This window comes from Dermacentor silvarum, chromosome 1 (genome assembly GCF_013339745.2).
Source record: "Dermacentor silvarum isolate Dsil-2018 chromosome 1, BIME_Dsil_1.4, whole genome shotgun sequence".
In the NCBI taxonomy this organism is placed as follows: domain Eukaryota; kingdom Metazoa; phylum Arthropoda; class Arachnida; order Ixodida; family Ixodidae; genus Dermacentor; species Dermacentor silvarum.
Window position 1 is genome coordinate 136,480,639 of NC_051154.1, and position 21,983 is coordinate 136,502,621.

Genomic DNA, 21,983 nt, shown 5'->3' on the forward strand with positions numbered 1-21,983 from the left:
GTTATGCCCCACGTCTTCGTGAAATTCTATATACGAGGTAAGCAGTTAGATGAGGTTGTGTCTCGGCACAGCGCACTTTCGTGTGACCAGGCAGCTCTGGTTTCTAAAGTGCTTTCCATGAAGGCAATTTAGCCCTCTACAGCCGGTTCAGACAACGCGCACTTTTCGCGGATGCGCTTCTCTCACGCGATTCCTCTCTTCTGTCGTTTTTTTCGACCTGCTGCTGATGACGTGTGCTGTAGGCTCCATTCTCCTATTGTGGAACAGGAACAATGACTGAGTTTTTATACTCGACGTTTTGAGCCTGTCCGCTGCAGCGTTAGATTGTCTATTTTCGCCCCTGAGTGATGTCGCGGTATGTAACATTAAACACGTTATGCAGTCTTTATCGGCAATAAGGTAGAACAAAGCTTAATATGGTTGGATGTGTTTTCTTTTGAAAAAAAAATGAATGAAGGAGTTTCATTTCTCACCGTACGCCATGGACGCGGCTATGTGATGTTTGCTGACGTATGCAGAAAAAAGAAGCACATTAAGCATAAACGGAAGACACCAAAATTACGCTCGAGGAAGTAAAAAGAAAACAAGGTAGCTTCTGAGGTACTCTAAAAGTATAACTCCAACGACGAAAGACTACACATAGATTGTGTAATGAACCCGCAATACCAAAGGTGTTAAAATACATTCGTGCGGCAGAACGCTAATGCACGGCTGCCACTTTAATGTTCGTGCTAACCAGCATAACGCTAATACTACGGTCTACGCCAATGATACTTTCACGTGATGCCACAACACATCATTCTTGTTTTCCTGAAGTCTCAAGCTACGTACATCCTAGGTATGGCTAAGCTTAAGTGCATATGAGAACACTCGGACAAATCACAGACTGCCATAAGCAGTCTGTGACTGTGATGTGATGATGGAAACGTCTGGTGCGTCTAAGTTATTTCTATCAAACGGTATACGTACTACACGTTCTGTCTTGTTCTTGCAGTAGAGAGCTGCATGGCGTCATTATTGCAGTAACAAAATGGAAGCGGGGAACATGTACGTTTCCTACTGCTATTTCGTACTACTGCCAATGCCGTGGTGTATTAAAATTCCTCTCCCGCCCACTTCGTCTTCTGGCTATACCGCTCCACTGCCAAATATTGCGGAGAAAATGAGCCAGCTTAGGTGATATAGGGCTTATACGGAGCGTTCTTGACGGCTCCGCCGTCCGCAGTGCTACGAGCAGAAGGGGCGCTTCATCAGAGATCACTGGAACTGTGGAACTAGTTTCGCGTAGCGCTAGGGTTTATTATTATTATTATTATTATTATTATTATTATTATTATTATTATTATTACTGAAATAGCGTAATAATCGAGCCTGTTCAGAAAAAGTGCATGAGTATATATATATATATATATATATATATATACATCGTTTTCACACCTTGCACACCAACTTTTCAAGTATGGATAATTATCCCACACTTTCGTCACTTAGCTGCAGACGTAGTCGTACCGACGTACTGTTTTTGTACAAAGTCATTCATAGAATTATTGCAAGAGCGGATCTATTAAGTTCTGTTTTAATAAGAGTTCTGCAGAAGGCCTACCAAGGAACATAGACTCTTCCACGTTCCTGCCGCTTTCAGTCGACACCAGCCTCTCCACATAATGCAATGTCTATACCACAGTCTTGGCCATCTTGATATCTTTCAAAACGTGTTATCTTCTTTCTATTCCGAGCTTTGTGTGTTCTCTTGCGCCTTCTTCCTACCTGCATTACTCTCCTGTCTTGCAATTGCCTATGCAATTGCAATTAACCTATGTATCCAATTACCTGTTATAGATGATCAACTTACCTAATCATTATTATTGCTCACGTGACCATACTTGTTTGCTGTTCTTTGTATAATAACCCTATTTATGTAATCATAGGAGGTCCCCTTGACAGTTTTTTCAGAACTCTGGGACCTCCTGCTGTAATACTGTCACCATGTAACTCCAACATGACTGTTGCAATAAATTTGACTTGACTTCTCACAGTTTATCTCTCCTTCCGTATACGTCACCTCATCGCATGTGCACTACTGGCCATCGACTAGTGTTCAAGCTCCGTTATTCATTGTGTGACCATCGTGGCTCAATATCGCGAGCGCAAGGAAGGAAAGCAGGGAGGAGGCGCGGCGTCTTCCGTCACGAGCGAGGCAGCGGGGGGAGGGGAGGGATAGCGGGAGACGTTTTACTCTGGCGGCTATTGCGTATGCGCGGCCGCGCGGGCGCCGTATGTTGAAAGCGATCTGCGATTTGGACCGAGTGCGCAGCTCGCGGGCGCCTCATCTTCAAAACAATCTACAATGTGGACAAAGTGCGCCGAGTGCTGGTAGCTTCGTATGCACTGTTCTTTTGACGCTTAGTTCGCGTTGAGGCAAAAGGCAGCACGAAGGTCAATTCGCTCGCTGCTGCCGCCACGCTTCCTCACTCCAGCGTTTGACAGCGAGTTTCCGCGGTCATCGAGTGAGATGTGTTCATGTTTGCTTGTGCGCGCGTGACACCATATCTTGGTAATTTAATTAGTATGCCTATGTTTACAAGTTTATACGGCCAATAAAACTAATATCCTTACTTCGTATAGCTGTCCGATAATTTGCTATCGCAATCGATGCTTCACCTTCCGGGCGAAACTCACTTTTTTTATCCATAACTGTTGGTGGTAGTTCTTCTACATTTCCACTTTTTTCCCTCTGTGCGCCAGTATTTAGACCTCCGGTTGTTTCCGAACACTTAAAAATAAAATTGATTGATTGATTGATTGATTGATTGACTGATAATAAACAGAACGTCTAAAGGAGCAGGGCGCACGCGTGTCTGATCTTTGACCTCCTGTTTCGTACGCCTTTGCATTAAATGTAATAAAAAACTTGGAGGACGCTTAAGCTTCGCCTTTAAGAGTGGAACACGATGGCATTCAAAGATCCCTGACTGCTTCTCACTCTCCCCGGTAACTACAACTTATATAACTGTAATGTTTACCGGGAAACGCTGGCGGCGTAGGCTATGCATGAAAGCGAGCTTTCTGGTTCTTTTTTATTCTTTCCCCCGCACGGCGGGCGCCGCCGCTGCCGAGGATGCGCGGAGGCGTGTGCCATCTGGATGGTGTCGCAAGGAACCGAGCGGCGCGCACCGCTCTGTGGTTGGTAGAAACGCGGCCTCTTGCGTGGGCCGATCCCGGAGGTAGTGCACAACCGCGGCAAAAACAATAAGACGGACCTCAAACGGCTGCTGAAAAACGGGTTTATGTTTAAGTTTCCGCGTAAAAGAATTGTTTTCTCGTATATTCAAATATTTTCTCGTATATTCAAATTACAATCACACGGTATCATGTCTGTAAGTTGTGTGTAAGTCGTACTTAACGAATTTTCTGAGGCATTTTTCTTTGAGAAATTCAATTGATTAGTAACGCCTATGCGCCAAGCGGAGGGCCTGCATGGGGGATGCGTGGTTCGTGATGATTTTTCTCATACGGACCACGACGCCGACACAGGATTTTTCGCGACACCGGCAGTCAACGCTATCGCGTTAAAATGTACGAGAAAGTGCCTACGGCACATAAATATATTGCACATCACGACACACCTTTAACTGCGCCTTCACAGCATCATCACCACCATCATCATCGTGGTGGGCTACGCCTGGGGCCTTCGCCGTCTCTCTCGGGCTCAGTAAAAAGTACGCCTAACTGCTACAGCTGAACGTATGCAATACTATAGTGGCCAGTAGCGCGGAAATCTTGCACGTATTCGCGGGCTTCTTTCACGCTCAGAAAAAAACTTTTATGTAGCACCTATTCAGCAACAGAAAGCTGTATTTGGAGTTTTTCATGTTGCTCTACAATTTTCTCATTCACACTTTTCAACTAACTATAATGTTTGACAAGTTGATTAATTAATTAAGACTAATTATCGAATTAGGCGGAATGCAAGACATCCTCTGAGTGTTTCCAAGGAACGGCAACCAACGTTACCTTGGTTCTGTCCAGCTACGTGGCATTTGCATATTTTTAAATCTTGGGGCATGATAGTTGGGACACTCTCTATATGCGAGGTTAGCTAGCGCTCAGCACTAGCTAGCCCCGTGCATCCGTTCGTGCTAGCAGTACCACTCAGCGCTCATGAAACGTAAAAGGACACAGCTCATACGGATAAGGGCCATTATGACAGTAAACAGGATGTTATTTTGCGACGCGGAGTCACCGGTACAAATTTCCCTTCTCACGCTTAATTATGCATGGAAAGAAAGTGATGGAGTGTGCGTGGTACATAGTATTCTGCACGGTAAAGTTTTTTTTGTTATTGTTTTTTTCGGGCGAGCTCACAAAATTGCGAGCAAAGAATCTGTCATGTAAATACAGCTTTGACTTGAATCAATGTAAAGCAAAGAAAACCATTCAAGCGCAAAATAGCAAGACGAAACAAGAAAGAAACATAGGCAGCCCAACGTTCAAGCTGGCTTTTCAGTGAAAGTGAAAACTTGCTCAACAGTGCGAGTCAGAATGTCGATCAATCTACATCACCCCGACATGAAGACAGCGAAGCGCTCGGAAGTGCCTGTTCCGTGCATCGGTCGTGACCGGAGCTGCACTATGATGTATACAGTGTAATGCAAAACGAAGAAATGCTCCTTATCTTGCATCTACACTAACTTACAGGTATCAAAGCTGACAGGTGCTTACCGAACATCTGACGTACTTACGTTGCTAGTGTTCACTTACAGCTTGAGCACGTGCGCTTGATTCGTTACATGCAACTGCATCTCTTTTTTTGTCAATACCCTGTTCGACGAATACCTTAGATATCTAGCATGAGGGCGTTCGCCTGTCTCCTGGCTTTCTCTGGTTATCCGTCCCGCTTCTGATGAGGCTCTAAAGCCAGCAGTACAATTCAATTATACTGAGCTCAAGACGATTGCGTTTCGAAAACCCCGTCTAACTAAAGTAAGACCTTGATATGGGCAACTAATTACACTCACTCGTTTAACCACTTGCTACTATGTGTAGTAACCACGAAAAGTTATACCATGACTGCATCAACATTAGCTTGTACGCGCGGAAAGTACAGCTCTCGGAAAGAGATAATCATAGAATACGTACCGCTCACATTCCGTGCAGTCACTAAACAATTTTGCCTGACGCCTCAGCACGTTTCCTACAATGTGGCTGCATTCAATTTATTATATTCCCCTTGCGTGTAAGCAGCTGCCGAAATAATGAAGCTAATAGGTGTCAGGCGAGTTTCTTTAGAGGACATTTCTGCACGTGCATATAAAGTAACACCAATGACACTGAAAAGATTGGATAGTACGTGCTAAAGCAGACGCATTTGTCATTGATCATGACTCGTGTCTTTCAAAGCGTTTGCAGTATCAGGATCTATAAACGCGCTCAGGCCTATTAGTGTGCTCTGAACTGGTGAGAAAGAACACCGAAGAAATAAAAACCGTTGTTGAATTAAAAAGAGCCGCAGTTTGATTTCATTCAACAAAAATAAATTCCTGATCAATGTTATATACGTGTGGCGAGAAAAGAAAAGACAACTCTCTTTGACATTATCCTTTACAATAAATGCCCCCTTTTCAACACCCGCTATAAAAGTAGGCGTTCACGCCGCTATGAAATGTGCAATGCAGTTCTTGAAGGCGCGCACGTAACGTTCACCTGCTACTACTCGCTCCCCTCACGAGTTGCGTTGCTTTGCTTGTAAAAGCTTGCCTAAGTTCTGGTGGTGCGGTGTTGGCGACGTGTGTTTCATCGTTGTTTAACATGTTCAGTCAGAAGTATAAAGGGGTTACGACCGCATAATAATTGTTTACTTTAGCTGTCTTCATGTGGCTGTGCTGGCCCACGGGCCTGGCGTCAGACGATGTGACCAGCACTCAACAGCAAAAGCTTTCTACGGCTTGCAAAGAAATGATGTTCTGTGCATGGGTGCGATTTTGACACCCGTACGGTGAGACCCGTTTTGCTGCATCGCTTTCTGCGCTAAAAGCTCGAAACGCCCATCGAGTCGCATTGCGGGACATTTGAAAAGACAGCTCCAGTCGCAGGCCACCAAAACAAGTTTAACGCCTTCGACAACAAAAACGACGTCACTTCTGTTTTTAACGGAAAGCTTTGTTCCATCGGAAGCATTCCCTCGTCACACAGATGACGCTATAAGCCTCATAAACCGTCGATTAGCCACCATGTTTTGAAAGTATGGGCCTCTATGGAAGATTCGTTACCAGGTGCATTTACTTTCGACGTTAAGCTGGCATGGATCAAAACGAGGCACAGACTAAATTTCACAACAGCACCGTCGTGTCCTCTATGCCCCTGTCACCGTTTTCTCGTGTCCGCCGTTTTTTCATTCATCTATAAGATGCCCCAACACACGAAAGCATCTATACTTTGCTCACGTGTGGATACAGCAGGAGCACGAGGAGAAGGAAGGTCAGGCCCAGCACGACCAGGGCGGCTAGCAGCGTAAGTAGCAGCGAATGCCGCAACCGGCCTGAGTAACGGCGCCGTAGGTCCGACAGGTCCACGCTGCCGGGCCCCATGTCCGGGTCGGCACCGTCGGCGCCGCCCCGGTCGGGGTCCGCGCCGGCGCGTGTCGCCAGCGCGCCACTCAGCACACCTGGCAGACCCTGCACGAAAAGGGGTGGAAAAATGTGTCTAGTCAGTTATAAACGCTGCACTATCGTCGGAGCCTAAACATACGTTAGTGTGTCCTTGACACGTCAACCGGCCATTCGTTCTTTTGACGTCGTCGCGCAGCCGATTAGTCGACCCATACGTGGTGTTTTCTATTCATTTCAATAAATTGCGGGCACCATCCACTACCTTGCCCGGGAAGCCAACAAGTGGGATGTGGCGACGCCGAGTGACGTGACTTTAGTTCTACGGGCGTAAAGCTCCTTAGTAGAAGAAGCAATTTGTAATACAAGAAGCGATTCTTAGTATAAGGAAACATTCTTAACTAAGAATACATGAGCGAGTAAAAAAAAATAAGCATCAGTCATACTTAAACTGCATATTAAACCTGTCGGCTCGAAGAAGCAATCCTTTTCTTTTATGCGACAGCACTTACCGTGCTCACTGTTTAGCAGCCTTGTCTTACATCTCTGCGAGGTTTCTATGAGGTTGATGCAAGAAATGCACGAAATTCGAAAAAAAAGAAGAATATATATTACAAACTTTTCCAAGTCCACGTGAGAAATTGCAAGAAAGAATCCTGTATGGTTACGCATTTCCTACCCACTAGACGAGGCCAAAAATAGCTCTCTGCGCTTCGCCTGTCCCCAAGTACACCTACATATTCAGTCTTTGGATTAGTTACGTCGCAATTTTCAATAAATGATGTGCGAGAGTGGTGTAGTCGCGGGATATTAACTTTTTTTTAACGGAAATCAAATATCGGTAATTTATAGAAATGAAATTTGTTTTCCTATAAATGTGATACAAATATTGCCCCCATATTGCGGCTGTTGTAAGAAGCACGGAGCAGAGAGGATATTCGGTTACTGCTGATGTAATGATAAACAATAATTTTCTTGAAAATAACGTTTTACAAAGCTGTTCTAAAGTCACACTCGCCCTTTGCGGTTTCCGTAACTGCTTCTAGTTAGCATCTCCGCTACGGTAGTCGCTGACGCCGTAAAAGATAGTCATGTGCGCCGCACTTTGTGTATTATATGTTGCATACACAATCTGCCGTCACCGCAGACGATCCTTTATTTAAATCCAACCGAAAACACATTTATTTCCCTGAGCGGGGCATAGCAGATAACGTTATGGCTTTTCAGATTCAATGTGCGTCATGAAGAAATAAACGTTAACCTAACTGGGCGTAGCGTGCCACCATTGCATTCCTTGGCATTGGTGCCGATGGCCGACACGCACGCGTTTCGTCCTTAAGTCCGATAAGTCGACGGCGAGCTTCCAGCGCGCGCTAGGCGGGGGACCTTAACCGGGATGAACGCTCGCAGACAGCCCGTCTGTATTACGAAACCAGCAGTCTGATATCGCGTTGAAGAGAGTTCTTAATAGGTCTAGAAAGGGAGAAGTTATGTGCAACGTAAGGAATAAGACTGCAATCGTTGTCAAAGACAGCCTTGCAGATGAACGTCGTGACGACATGTTAAAATACTACCGCACTGATGCGCTTTCAGCAATAGCCAAAGAGTCCTGTAGTCTTTCTTTCGTCTTATTTTCTTTTCTAGGTGCAGAGAGCGCCTCAAGGGCACCATCAATAAAAGTACAGCCGAAAATACCCCAGCAAATCTTCAACTGGAAAATAAAAAGAGGGTAGATATAACAAGTCATAGCACGGTCTCCAGCACGGTCTGCAGCACGACCTTCTTCCGCTTGCGCTCACTATGGTGGGCGTCAACCACGTGAAGCAACGCGTCGCACCCGTTTTAACTTTTCATTTGCTACATGTTACAAAATGCATTGCAGAAAAACCCTACTATTTTTAACCGCCTTTACGTTGAATGACGCACTAAGGACCTGCACAACAACCACAAACAAAAGATTGTTTTGACAGGACATTAAACTTCAGTGTACGGATAGGACGCAGAAAAAAGGGCACACACGTGTCTCAGCATTACTTAATGTTTCTAAGGCTTAAAAATTTAGATGATACCTGCGGACCAACCTGAAAGATGATGCTCACCTCATAAGCTTTTGTGCTTGTCACTTAAATTAATAAATTGAAAACAAGCATCAAATGGTTATCGGTTAAAAAAAAAAGAAGTTGCGGTCACCGACCATGTCGAGTTGCAAAAAAGTAGGCGTTTGGGAGCCCGTACGGGATGGTCCTTGACTTGGTCAGTGACCGGAACTTCATCATCGGCTTACCTGACCACACAAATTTTTGTCAAACCCTCGAATATACGGTTCTAACGTAGCACCACCTAAAAGCCATCCGTCATATTAACACATGTAACTAACCTTCTGTTTCAAGCAATCCTCACCCATTCTTCTCGTCAGATAGAAAGTTGCTTGGCGATTTACAGAATTGCCTTCGATGACAACGGCTCCCTAAATGTTCGAGACGTCCGTTTTCGAGCTTTTACATGTTTCCGTGAACGGAGAACCAAATTCTAGATCTAACGACCAAGCAACGAAACCGGACGATTGATCTTTAAGCCAGTGTGAAAGATGAGAGAAAGAAAAAAATGATGTAAGAAAGGCTGAGACGAAGCCGTCAAAAATGCCTGCAGGCGTGGGACCACCCCCATGCTTAGTCAGTGCACGCTTCCAAGACTTAAAAAGAAGATAGGTGACCGGCCAAAGCAGTGATACGTTCTCGAACAATACCTTTAAAAGGTAATGTAAAGGAAGCGACGATCACTCGCACATAATATTTGGCTATACAAAAGCTTCACGTGAGTTTTCTGTATCCTTTGACTGATGTGTATTACACTGGTAAGAATCGGCAGCGATCATTTGGCTAACATTCGCTTCCACAGTCCCATCATTAGGTACCCTACTTTATTTAAGTGCAGCGGCTGCGTTCTAAGCGTTTGTCTATTTCGCCGAAGAAGCTGTTCTTTCTCGGCGAAGAGAAATTTCTACGGCCATGGCTCTGTTCCTTTGTGCCGGTCTCTGATGCGTGTGGGAAACTTGTTTTCCGCCCGTCTTGCTTTCGATAGGCGGATTCACCCGTTTTTATTGGCAGCATTGTCATGTGCATACATAGAATATACCTGTGGGTAGATATTTATTCGCCATTTCTCTGCATATCTCTACAAAGTATGCTATGTATACATATCTATATCTAGTATGTTTTATCATCTTGCTCGTCGCTTATCCATTGCACATGCGCGCATATGAATGAATAATTATTCGTACATGTTGTTACATTAATATGTCGTTACTTTTGTTTGTTTTAATGTCTCTGTGTAAATCGAGCTTGTGTACAACTTTTTGTGATTCTTGTGAAAATGCACCGCACCGGACGCGCATCTTCCTGGTCGGTTTCATAGTATCTAGTGCATTGGGATAGAGGGAGAGAAAGACAGAAAAGAGGGAAGGAAGGGAGGTCAACCAGACCCACGTCCGGTTTGCTACTCCACATTGGGGGAAGGCGATACAGGGATACAGGGGAGAGGATATACAGTGCATTGAGATAGAGAGAGAGAGAGAGAGAGAGATGGATATAAGGAAGGCAGGGATGTTAACCAGTCAAGAGTCCGGTTGGCTACCCTACGCTGGGGGAAGAGCGAAAGGGAAGAGAAGGAAGGGAGAGAGAAGGGGAGGGGTATGGAGACGTGCACGGACCGTACTACAGAGTCAAAGACGCTCGTACAAACCAGACGCAAGAGTGCGCATACCCCGCATTGAAACGCGTTTAGTGTCAGCTGAAAAGTGTAAGGTTGTATTGAAGAAATGCTTGCTGTTTTGCGGGTGAAAATCATGACTTTGGTCTTAACAGCATTCAAGGTTAGGTTATTATCTGTGCACCATTTAGAGAAAAAAAGCAGGTCAGACTGCAGGATGCGACAGTCGTCAAAAAGTGTGAATTTTCTTTAAAATGTTTATTTCATCTGCATATAGAAGGAATGAAGAATGCCGAATGGTAGGAAGAACGTCATTAATAAAAATTTTTAAAAAAGGAGTGGTCCCAATACTGATTCCTGAGGGACGCCGCTAGTTGTCACGTAAGAAGACGTTTGGACATTGACGTTAAGACAACATAATCTATTAATAAGATAACTCAGCAAGAGATTTACAATTGACGATTCAGCACCAAAGTGTGTAAGCTTGGTCAGAAGCCAGTGAGTGACTAACCACATCAAAAGCTTTGCTGAGGTCCCAAAAAATGGTGTCAACTTGCCCCCTTTGGAGTACCAGCGAGGAGATCGGGGTCATGAAATTTGTGAGATTTGTGGTAGTAGAGCGGCGGGTGAAGAATTCATGCTGATTCGGGATCAATGCGTTCTTCACAATAAAAGACAACATGTTGTGAAGAGCAAGCTCAAAAATTTTAGACGTGGCGCAGAGAAGAGAAATTGGGCGATAATTTGAGACATCGGTCTTACAGCCAGACTTAAACACAGGAAAAACGCGAGCAGTTTTCCCCATGCGAGGGAAAGTGTAAGTATTCAGAGAGTTATTAAATATAGAGGTCAGTACTGGGGAATAATAATAATAATGATGATGATGATGATGATAATAATAATAATAATAATAATAATAATAATAATAATAATAATAATAATAATAATAATAATAGATAAAAAGAACCACAGACACGCGTATAGTATCATCAAAGATACAGGCGACGACGGGAGGAACCTTACTCGCCCGTCATCTGTGGGCAAATACAAGCCGAACAGTGACATTCAGAGCAGCTGCCGACTTGGCTTAGTTGCTGTGTCAACACTAGCCTTGAGGAGGAATCACCAGGTCTGGCTTTGACGCGCACGTGAACGAAAGATATGAAGCACTCAGCAAAGGTCGCTGCGTAAGATCCATCATCATTGGTCAAGAAGGGAGGCATCAGCAGCACAATGTTGGCCACAAAATAGAAGGGGGTAACAAATAAGGCTTCTCCAGAGCAACACTCATGAACTCGTAGCCTTTAGCAAAAAGTTGGAAGCAATCTTTAAAAAGATGGAAATATTTAGCTCATCGGTATAACGTGAAGGAAATCATGGGCAAGGTTGCCTATCTCTCGCTTCTTTTAAGGAAAGAAACAGAGAAAGGTAGAGAGTAAACAACTTCAATACCATGCATGAGACGTCATTCAAACTTCCTAATAAATCTGCAGACACGCCGTACGAATACGGCAATAATTACCTGATACTACCATAACAAAATGCAAATGCTAGCCGGAATACAGAAAAAGTGCGTAAGCAGCCCTCACGCGAGCATAGAGAAGTTTGTTACATTCTTGTGTATTTCCACATGCTGCTTTCAGAAAACTCGTTCTTTCTAAAAACAAACTCGGCCTTGTCAGCCCAAAAACTGTTTCGTCTTTGAAGATCATATATTTTTTGTTTGTGCATTGTTTGCGCATAAGGATACTTTTGAAACCTGCCAGCCATATGGTTAGAGCAAAATTGGAGTACTGAGGGAAAATTTACCTCATTCGCTTGTGTGTGCGCGCACGCGAGTGTGTGTGGGTGTGTGCGTGTCGACTCAGAAGCTGACCCAGCAATAACTCTTTACGTCACCTTTTTATGTGCCCGCCTCACAAAACGCCAATGTAGGCTTGGCTTCAGTCATGTAGCAAACAGCACGTGACGCTACGGTAATACAAGGTTGTGGCCACATGTATCACAAACCGCTGACGCGCACGCCACTCAGCCCGGCAGGTACGTAGGCCCCACCATGACTGTGTCACCGCAGGTTGAGCGCATGTTCAGGTACCTCCTGCATCGCCAAAATGCACTCTGCGCATCTTCGAATTCTACAAGGGATCAGCCTAGATTAGACAAGCTTCTCCTGTCACTTTTCTGTGACCTAGAGCGCCCCCCCTCTTGTCGTGTCGAATGAGGCAGTTTTGGTGGCCTACGCGGGTCACTTCCCTCAGCTTGCTACGTCCCAGTCGCAACCTTTTAGCACAATGTGACCTACTATACTCATGGAATGAAAGGCGTTAACTCATATGCATAGTTTTGTATCCACCGTCTTCATTTCGCGTTAAATCGGCGTAATTTTGGTTCGTACGCTTAGATCAGAGTCCACCTTAATGACCAGTTTCATAGCAGCGTGACGTGGCCCCCTCGTTTAATTGCACGTACGGGGTGTTATACTTCAAAGTTACCTGTCACGTTTCATTCCGCGAGCACAGTACACCTAACACATTGGGCTAACTGTTGTGGCGTGCGTGGGTTTGTGCTACCACACAAGCACTACATCCAATAGCTGGAATTTAAGTTGCTGCCTACATCATGGCCGAAGCTACGCTGCACTTTGCGCATTTTGAACTGATGAAGTTTATATAGAAGTAATCTAGTAATGTATAAAAGTTTTCTAGCTCATATTAACTTAAACTGGAAATATTTTGCGTATTCCGTCGGCGTGGGGCATGATTGTTGTTGTCGCTGCTGTTGTAATTGTTGTTGTGATTGTTTATCCCATCATCGTCGTCGTCCTTGTTGTTATTTTAAACTGCGAAGTAGGTGTTTTGCCTCTAAATGGGCACTCATAAAAACTGTTTAAGCTAAGGAAACAGAACTGTAAACTCAGAGAGACAACTGAGAGCATCCCTGTGGCGCTTATTTGTTTCACGGCGGTGGTAAACCACGTATTATACCATGTTCCCCACGTAACTTGTGCCAAAAAGTGCCGCTTTTTAGTGGTACTTTTCGCGGGCTTTCGCGGGCTTCTTTCAGGCTTAATTGAAAAAGAAACATTCATGTAGCACGTATTGAGCAACAGAAAGCTGGATCTGGAATTTTTCAGGATGGTCTACAATTTTCTCATTGACATTTTTGCTCAGAACATATTATTTAATAAAGTTGATTAATTAATAATAACTAAATATGTAATAAGGCAAAATACAAAAATATAGTCCAACTTGCTCGAAGCGATGGCAACCATCATTACCTTGGTTCTGTTCCAGCTACGTGCACTTGCATATTTTTAAATTTTGGCACAAATTACGTGGTTCACATGTATAAAACCTGCAGCATAATCCAAGAGACTATGTTTGGACCGACATATAACAAAGTTCCAGCCGAGTATTATTCGACAAAGGAACAGTAATTCCGACTCCGGGAACACTTATTTGATCCCCCCTTCCTGGATCTTTCGACAACGTCCTTGTCAGGGAGTTTTTCGCAGAAGCATTCGTCCATTCGTTAACCGTCTAGCTCGTTATACAACCCGGAACTGCCCCGTACCTTAGATTATCGATATACTACAATCTTGAAAAAAAATGATAATTTTTTCAAGCGTGATTAGAATCATCAGGCGTCTTAGTTTTAGGCTTCACAGATTTTTCAAATAGACACCTGTAGCACATGCCGCATCTTCGGCGAGCTACATAGCCAGGAATTTGGGACATTTCGTTCAGTTTCCTTTTTCTGCCACCACGTGGAGTATCAACCTTAAACAATTCGAAATTACCGCTGTGACGTATGCCATGACGCACAACTGAAGAAAACACAATAAAAAGAAACACACCCTAAGACTGTCGCTCCACCTCGGTACTTGGAAACGAGTATGCTTATATATCAGCGTTATCTCGAAGACGGCCAGATGTTTGCTCTACTGACGATGAATCGACGGTTTTGCTAGACACCTGGCCAGAAAGCTCGTCCGCATTCCGGAGAGATGTCTGGCCCAGATAACGGCTACCGCGAAGCTTCGTCGAATATTTTTTTGTAGCGTTAGCTACACTGGCCTAGCCAAGCCCGTTTCGCGCGGCACATCAAGAGCCGTGCTGCGCATGCGCAAGGATCAGTGATGTCACACGGCTTGCGCAGCGGAGCCACCGGAGCCGGCACCTCTCGCGCACTCCGCCGCCGCCGCGCGCGACTCACCGCCGCCGGTCTGCGCATTCCAGAGGAGTGACGTCGTAGCCGTGGTAGACGCACTGGCGCCGGCGCGCGCTCGCTGTGCAGTCGCCGTCTGACACTGTGCTGGAGCCGCTGCGCTTCTGACTGGCGTTTGCCAGTGTGGTATAGCCATGGAGAAGGAGAGCGCAAATGCTGCTCAACAGCGCAGAAGAACGGAGAAGCTTGACTCATCGGATCCCGAAGTAGTTGCCTGGCAATTAGCGGTTGAGCGTAGGAGGAATGAATACATGTCCCACATAATACGTATACCGCGTGTGTGTCATTGGAGCAGCAGTAAGCATGACAATCAAGCTAATCCTTGACAATCTAGACAACCAGGAAAGCTAAGAATAATCAGCTGAACCTTTGCTAACGCTACGTGTATCCTGGCATAGCCGAGCTAAGCCACTGCAACTTTTTTTTCTTGAGCGGACGTTTGCGGACTTTTGATTTATGCACTATTGTGGCCACGGTCTTGTGTATACGTCAGGGTTCCGCTTCATGGGTTTCCTATAGAACTGGCGTGATCCATTGTTTAAGAGGAAGCTTTAGCTCGGGTCTATCTTCAATGCCGGATACACAAATACATGTAAAACGCAGGAATTCTTTTATGAAAAAACCGCTGAGCCAATTTGAATGAAATTTCTTACATTTAAGAGTGGAAGCTAAATTGCAGAGACTGCAGCAAATAGAATTTTCTTTAAGGTAGTGTAATGTTTTACAAGAATTGCAGGATGTTGGTAAACTTGGAAACAAAAATAGAAGCATGAAGTTTACAAATCAGCAACTCAGCCATGAAAAACAAATATGGCATTTCTATAAACTGCACCCGTTGGAGCACCAAAAGCGAACAATTTTTTTGCTATACCTTAAAACTAACGTGAATTTGTTTTAATGCTTGGAAGGGTTTTGCAAATGCAAGATTCACAACTTAGTGGTGTATATCAGGGTGGTGTGTGGTATGTGACTGCTGTCTGCTTTGGATGTATTATTAGGTGCAGTTTAGAGAATTCCGATATCGTTTTTAGTTGATGAGGTACATAGTTCTATACTTCAAGCTTTCTTTTTCGAAATTTTGTAATTCTTTAGAGTTTTACGTAAAAAAAAAGTAGACAGCCTAAATGAAATATGCCTTTCTGAAGTCACTACACTTTAACTTTTTTTCTAAATTCAACATAACTCATCAGATTTGCTGCGGTGGTTGCTCTGAGAAACGATTGCCGATTTCCCATCTATTTCGATAGGAGCCCCCAAGCTCAATGTTCCCCTTAAGTTCGAGCTTGATTAAGAGACTTGTTGGTAAGTTATGTTTGTAAGCGTGCGATCGTGGCCTAATGAGCTAGAGCACCGGCGTACTGGCCTCAACAGCAGAGGATATGTTTGTAAAGCGGCTTGGGAAGGAAGAGGAGCAAAGAAAGGGAGAAGGCAGGGATGCTATTCAGAAGCGTGTCTGGTTGGCTAACAATTAATAAATGCTGTGGCCGTCATACCACCTTACGTTCCATCAGCATAATTTCTATTTCATTCCGCTAATATTGTGCTATCGTCAATAAATCGAGATTACGCCACCATCGTCATGGCATTGTAATTGCGTCGCAATTATTTATTGCCATCACTTCAGAATCATCTCATTGTCGTCATGCCGTCGTCCTCATATGCCTTCGCCGTTCTACCGACATCTTTCCTTCTTCATAATTCCATCGTCGTCACTGCATGCGCGGTCGGCCTGCGGTCCTCGTCCTACCGTCGTGAGATAGCCTTCGCGAGTGAGGGTCATAACAAAGCGGGTCAATCAAGGTGACAGTGTAAGGCCGCATATAGCCGAATTACTTGAAAAATCCGGAGAAACACTACGGATTCTAAACAAAGGTGTCTTAGCTAACACGGTGTGTCACTTCTTGTTCGCTACATTGTGTGAATGTTAATCGCATTAACTTCGACAGTCATCTTAACATGGATTTTGCCGGAATTTTTTCGTCTTCGCGACACTAAGAAATTCTGGTCCACATTGTTCCCAGCTTATTAACGCCATGAATTCCTAGAGTTTATCGTGCTCAGGTGTGTGACGGACGACCCGAAGTTTGATGGAGGTAGCGGTGTGATTTCGACAGCGGCGCCGCCTATCAACCAGGGGATGCGCATTGGGATGGGTGGGAATAGCGGTGAGAGGCAAACTTCAAGAGTTGCTAGGCATAACAGAGTCGAATCAAACTGACAAAGAGTTAGAAAAGTATATGCATTGCAATCGCGCTAAAGAAACTGAACGCTATTGGATTGGTCCCAGGTATCCAAGCTATCCCTAACGGGAGTCAATGAGATGAGTTTCGGTGCAGCTCGTTACATTTTTCTAGAGCGGAAGACATGCCTAGAGGCAGAGTAGGCAGCAATATTTTGTTGCTGCACAAAATATGTAGATTTCCGGCGTGATCATTTTTATGGAAAACAAACATTTTAAATAAGTTTTGAAGAAGTTCTTAGAGTATTAGATAAAATTGTAGCAAATAAATTCTGAAAAGTTCTGAGGGCAACTCACTAATGGTTTCCATTATTTTTCTTCGTTATATTTTCAAGCGAGTTGAATATTCTGACGTAGTTTATTGCACAATTAGCCCAACTAATTAAATAGAGACTTTCAAATGTCCATTGGTCTTAGATAAATGCTTTAAGTCTGTGAGGATGCTGCAAAATTTCTCAACACTGGTGAGATGGATGTGAAAAACAAAACAGAAATGCAGACCATTGCATTGTCTCAGTAAATTTTTATTTTGAATGCTATTTCCACTCGCTAAGTGGCTCAACCCTCGTGTTCACAGCCTTGTATAGGTTTTTTGTAGCACTAGGTGCGTTGCCTGCGAATTTACGTGAATAAACAAGCAGCTCATGTTTTAATCTGACAGAGAAGAAAAAAAAAAGCCCTACGTTGCCTACGTTGTACATGCACTGTACGGAAACACAAGTAGACAGAGTCCAAATTTGCATATATTTCGAAACAAGCATGCCTAAATTGTCGACTGAAAAACTGACATCATTATAATGAAGCCGAATAAAGCAATAAAAATGGCATGTTCCGTGTGAAAATATGATGAGCGTTAGCCTTGCGGGTCACCAATTTATGTTTAAGTAAAAAAGCTTCTAGTGGCCATGTATTCTGGTATTCCTGAAAGCCAGTAAACCAGCGTATTTAAATTTACATTCACGCCAATATTATCGGCTCCAGTTCCATCAGTGTACATCTCAATGACTATATGAGATTCAAAACTGAGATAAAATGGCTGGCCGCGGCGTGTACGGGAGTGTTCACCTAAGCCTTCGCTATAATATGTTGCCGCACACTATAAATCACGAGCATGGTGATTAACCGATGTGCTTTTCTATAACTTCATCCCTAAATGTAAGCAGGAGTTCTGCCACTCCCGGTGGTTGTTGCCAGCCTGATGCCTCGCTATTTTCCTAACAACATCAATGTATGGCTTGTTTTCATACCAAATATTCACATAATAATCTGTGCGTGTTCTGCTAGCAATGAAATGATTATTTCTCTCACGGTTAATATATAATGTAACCAGCAAGAAGGGATGCAGGGCAAAAACCTGCTTTGATGCAGCTTGAAGTCCGCCCGGCGCCCTTGATCATATGACAGTATCTTCACAATAATCGAGAACTCGACCTAGCTTCATATAGGCAAAAGGGCTAATGGGTCAAACAGAACCGGGCCGGCCAACGCATGGTACTTTCGAGCTCGGGCCAGGCCCGGACCTGAAATACCGGCCCGTGCGAAAATATGATCAGGTAGTCAGATAGTCTACTTCAGATAGTCTACTTGAGATACTCTGATGAGCAAATTTCCATATGATTATGAAAGATTGAGTAAAACAGCTTAAGGTGTAACCTGCTTCCCTGTTCAAGCAAAAGTATCCAGTCAAGTTATTTTCCTCTTACACTTAGAAAGCGGTTGTATCTCCCCACGACGAACAGTGTCACAACGAATTGGATTTTTTTCTAGTGTATTAATGTGCAAAAAAATTTTTAGTCTTGGGCTTTACGTGCCAAAACCCAGATCTTATTATGAGGCACGCCGCAGTGGGGGACTCCGGATTAATTTAGGGCACCTGGGGTTCTTTAACGTGCACCCAATGATGCATTAATATGTACATCAGAAAACGGATCCCACACAGGGCATGCCTACTTCAAAATTAGTAAAACTTGTTTGATACGCTGATTCTTTTACGTTAATACGTACATGTTTTAAACTTTGTTGCAAGAAGGGAAGGGCACGCCCTCCATTTATAACTACGGTATTAACATGTTATGACCAAGAACCATCCTCTGACCGCATGGGACCTAAATATTTCACTGATGAATTATTTTTTTGGCCACTTAACAAATACTTACATCTGACTTTGTTATATTTTTAGTGAAGCTAATGTGTACATAATTATTTATGTTTAGGTGCATGCTATTAGTGACACACCACATTTATACGCGCCTCAATTCGGCGGCCAATACAAACACTGCCTCATTAGATGCCCTTGCACACAGTACACAATCATCCACAAAAATGGTATCTCTGTTTCGATAACATCACATATTTGGTTAATAAAAACAAAACAAGAAATTCGGCAGAGGCATTTAAAATATCTTACGTGTGGGGATGCGACAGCAATATAGTCCATTTGGTGAAATGTTCTTTCCGCACGTTCCGTGTCCGCGCAAGCTCTCCCCTGCGTTCTAACAGCGCCTCGGTGAGACCAAATGAAAACACGCCAAGGATCTGAACGCACTCGCTTGCCCACGAGTTCATAACTCGAAGGAGCGCTCCGCGGCATTTAATTGGACATTAATACATTTTATTGCATTTAGTCATTTTATACACTCATGACGTGACGTCACCTCCTATACCCATTGGCTGTGTCATCATGTGCCTAACGACGCACGCACTAGGCCACACGTTTAGTCAGCCAGATGGCTTCGACGTGACGTGCGTAATGACGCACGCACTAGGCCTATACCACCTGGTTTAGTTATCTAGGTGGTGTTGACGAGGTGCACCTTTAGAGAATCACAACCGTGGAGCAGCTGTGGCATCTGTGTTTGTGTGTGTCATGCTGTTGAAAGGGCGGCTGGATATGTGACTTTTGTAAGAAACGCTATTTGCGCTGTTGATGCTGCGTTTTCATGTGAACGTGGACGTCTTGTAATATGCGATTTTAAATCGGCTGGAGTGGCTTGGAGAGCTGTGTGTGTATACGCTCCGAATGTGATACATGAAAGAGAATTTTTTTCTCCAGGTCAAGTCATTCCTACTGACTGAAAGGCGAGTAATAATGCTTGGCGACTTCAATTGCGTCTGCAGACCAGAGGACAGGACAACTAACCATTCCTTTCGCGACAAGAGAGCTGAGTTACTTACAGAAATTGTAAGTGAGCATGAGCTTCAAGATGTAGATGTAGATTGGCGCTTGAAAGCCAGGCGAAGTACACTCACTTTCAAGGAAGTAGTCATGCTAGATTGAATCGTATATATGTTCCTATCGAATGTTCGGTATTATGTTCTGACTATCAGACGATCTATGTCAGTTTCAGTGACCACTGTCTAATCATGGTTACAATTGGCATGAAGAAAATAGCTACGAAGTTTAACTGGGACTCAAGGAAATTTAATGATAAACTACTGGAAGATAAAGAGTACGTGACCAAAGTCGAAGATTATGTAGTGAACATGCTGCGAAGAGAGTCTAGAAGTTTTATTAAACTATGGAGACAGTTCAAATGCGATATTAAAAGAGCTGCGCTTGAGAGATCATGTACGCTTCGGCAGAAAGTAAAACAACAAGAAAAAGAGCTTTACAGTGCCCTAGATTTTGTGCTTAGTATGGAGTGTTACAAACCGGGATTCTTCGCAAAAGAAATTAAAGAGACAAAAACTAAGCTCGAGGCAGTAAACTTTGAAACATATCGAGGTGCGGTGATAAGGGCGCGTAAAGAAAGACTGTGGCTCGGGGAGACGCCCACCAAACGCGCGCTTGGTGATGAAAAAAGACACGCATTGTCGAAAGAGATAAAAGAAATATGCTGTCAAAACGAAGTCACAAATCGGAGTGAAATAATCGAGTGGGCGTTCCTCGAATATTTCAGAGATATATTCAATTTGAAAATACCGAATACTGAGTGCTTCAGAGCAGAATTTCTATCGCTGATGCCGAGACTAGACGACGACCTTGCGCATGGCCTTGAAGCTCGTATTACAGTAGACCAATTTAAAACAGCGATTCGGGAACTAAGCTCAAACAAGTATCTTGGGCCCGATGGTCTCGGTGTATCTATATATAAAGCCTTTAGAACAGAAATGGCAGTCGCCCTTGAACGACTGTTTAGCGAATGCTACGAAAATAAAGTAACTCCTCCATCGTTTCGAACGTCGCACGTAATACTAATTCATAAAACAAATGATCCGATTAGGTTGCAGTTCATACCGTCCCATTAGCTTAACGAATGTGGACTACAACATCTACATGAAGGTTTTAGCTCGACGTCTTCAAAGTGTCATTAAGTCACTTGTAGTTCCATATCAGACTTGCGGTATAAAAGGCAGGACAATATTTACCAATGTTCATATAGCTAGAAGTATCTTTGAATGCTGCGACGCAATGCATGGGCGTGTGGCCATGTTGCAATTAGATCTACACAAGGCGTTTGATAAAGTTGTACACCAAGTTTTGTTCCCAATATTAGATCATGTCAACGTTGGAACCGTTGTTACGGAAGGCGTTTAAATTAATATACAATGGTTGTAGTGCGAAGCTGGTAATAAATAGGCAGTTAAGCGAGAGCATGCCTCTGCAGTCATCTGTGAGAGAAGGCTGCCCTTTATCTCCCCTGCTTTTCGCTCTCTCCCTCGAGCCCTTTTGTTTGCGACTGCTTGCAAGACCAAACATCCGGGGATACACTTTTTGTGAAACTGAAGTTCGAGTTTTAGCATATGCTGATGATGTAGCAGTGTCTTGTACGGACCGCGAAAGTGTTAAAGAAGTTGTAAAAGAGGCTGAAAATTTTTGTAATGCAAGTGGAAGTGGTATTAGCTGGACTAAGTGTTTTGGGTTTTGGCACGTGAGATGGCAGTATACACGCAAAATGCAATGGGCGTTAGCACCAGGAACCTACTTAGGTGTTCCACTCGAACACTACTGTGAGACCAAAGAATATTGGGCAAACGAAGTAGTGCGAGTGAAAGCTCAGAGTGACAAATGGGGAGGGCATACATTTTCAATGTTTGCAAGAGGGACTGTGTGCAATTTGTTTTTATTCGCTAAAATCTTTTACGTGAAGCAAGCGTTATGTTTGACGAGGATGTCCGTGCAAAAGCTGCATAGAGTATTCGTGATGTTTATTTGGGCGTCAAGATGGGAACGTACAAGCCGTAGCAATTTGTTTCATAAAGTG

The 21,983-nt window shown here is 43.9% G+C and overlaps 1 protein-coding gene across 1 annotated transcript in view; it reads right to left on the minus strand.

Moving 5' to 3' along the window:
* The window catches only part of LOC119436082 (adenylate cyclase type 2), a 650,431-nt gene that overhangs the window by 345,973 nt on the left and 282,475 nt on the right, over nucleotides 1-21,983 (minus strand). The window contains exon 2 of the mRNA XM_037702828.2: nucleotides 6,444-6,674. Within this exon, the coding sequence (XP_037558756.1) occupies nucleotides 6,444-6,587 (144 nt within the window). The 5' untranslated portion in view covers nucleotides 6,588-6,674. The remainder of the gene's footprint in view (nucleotides 1-6,443; nucleotides 6,675-21,983) is intronic.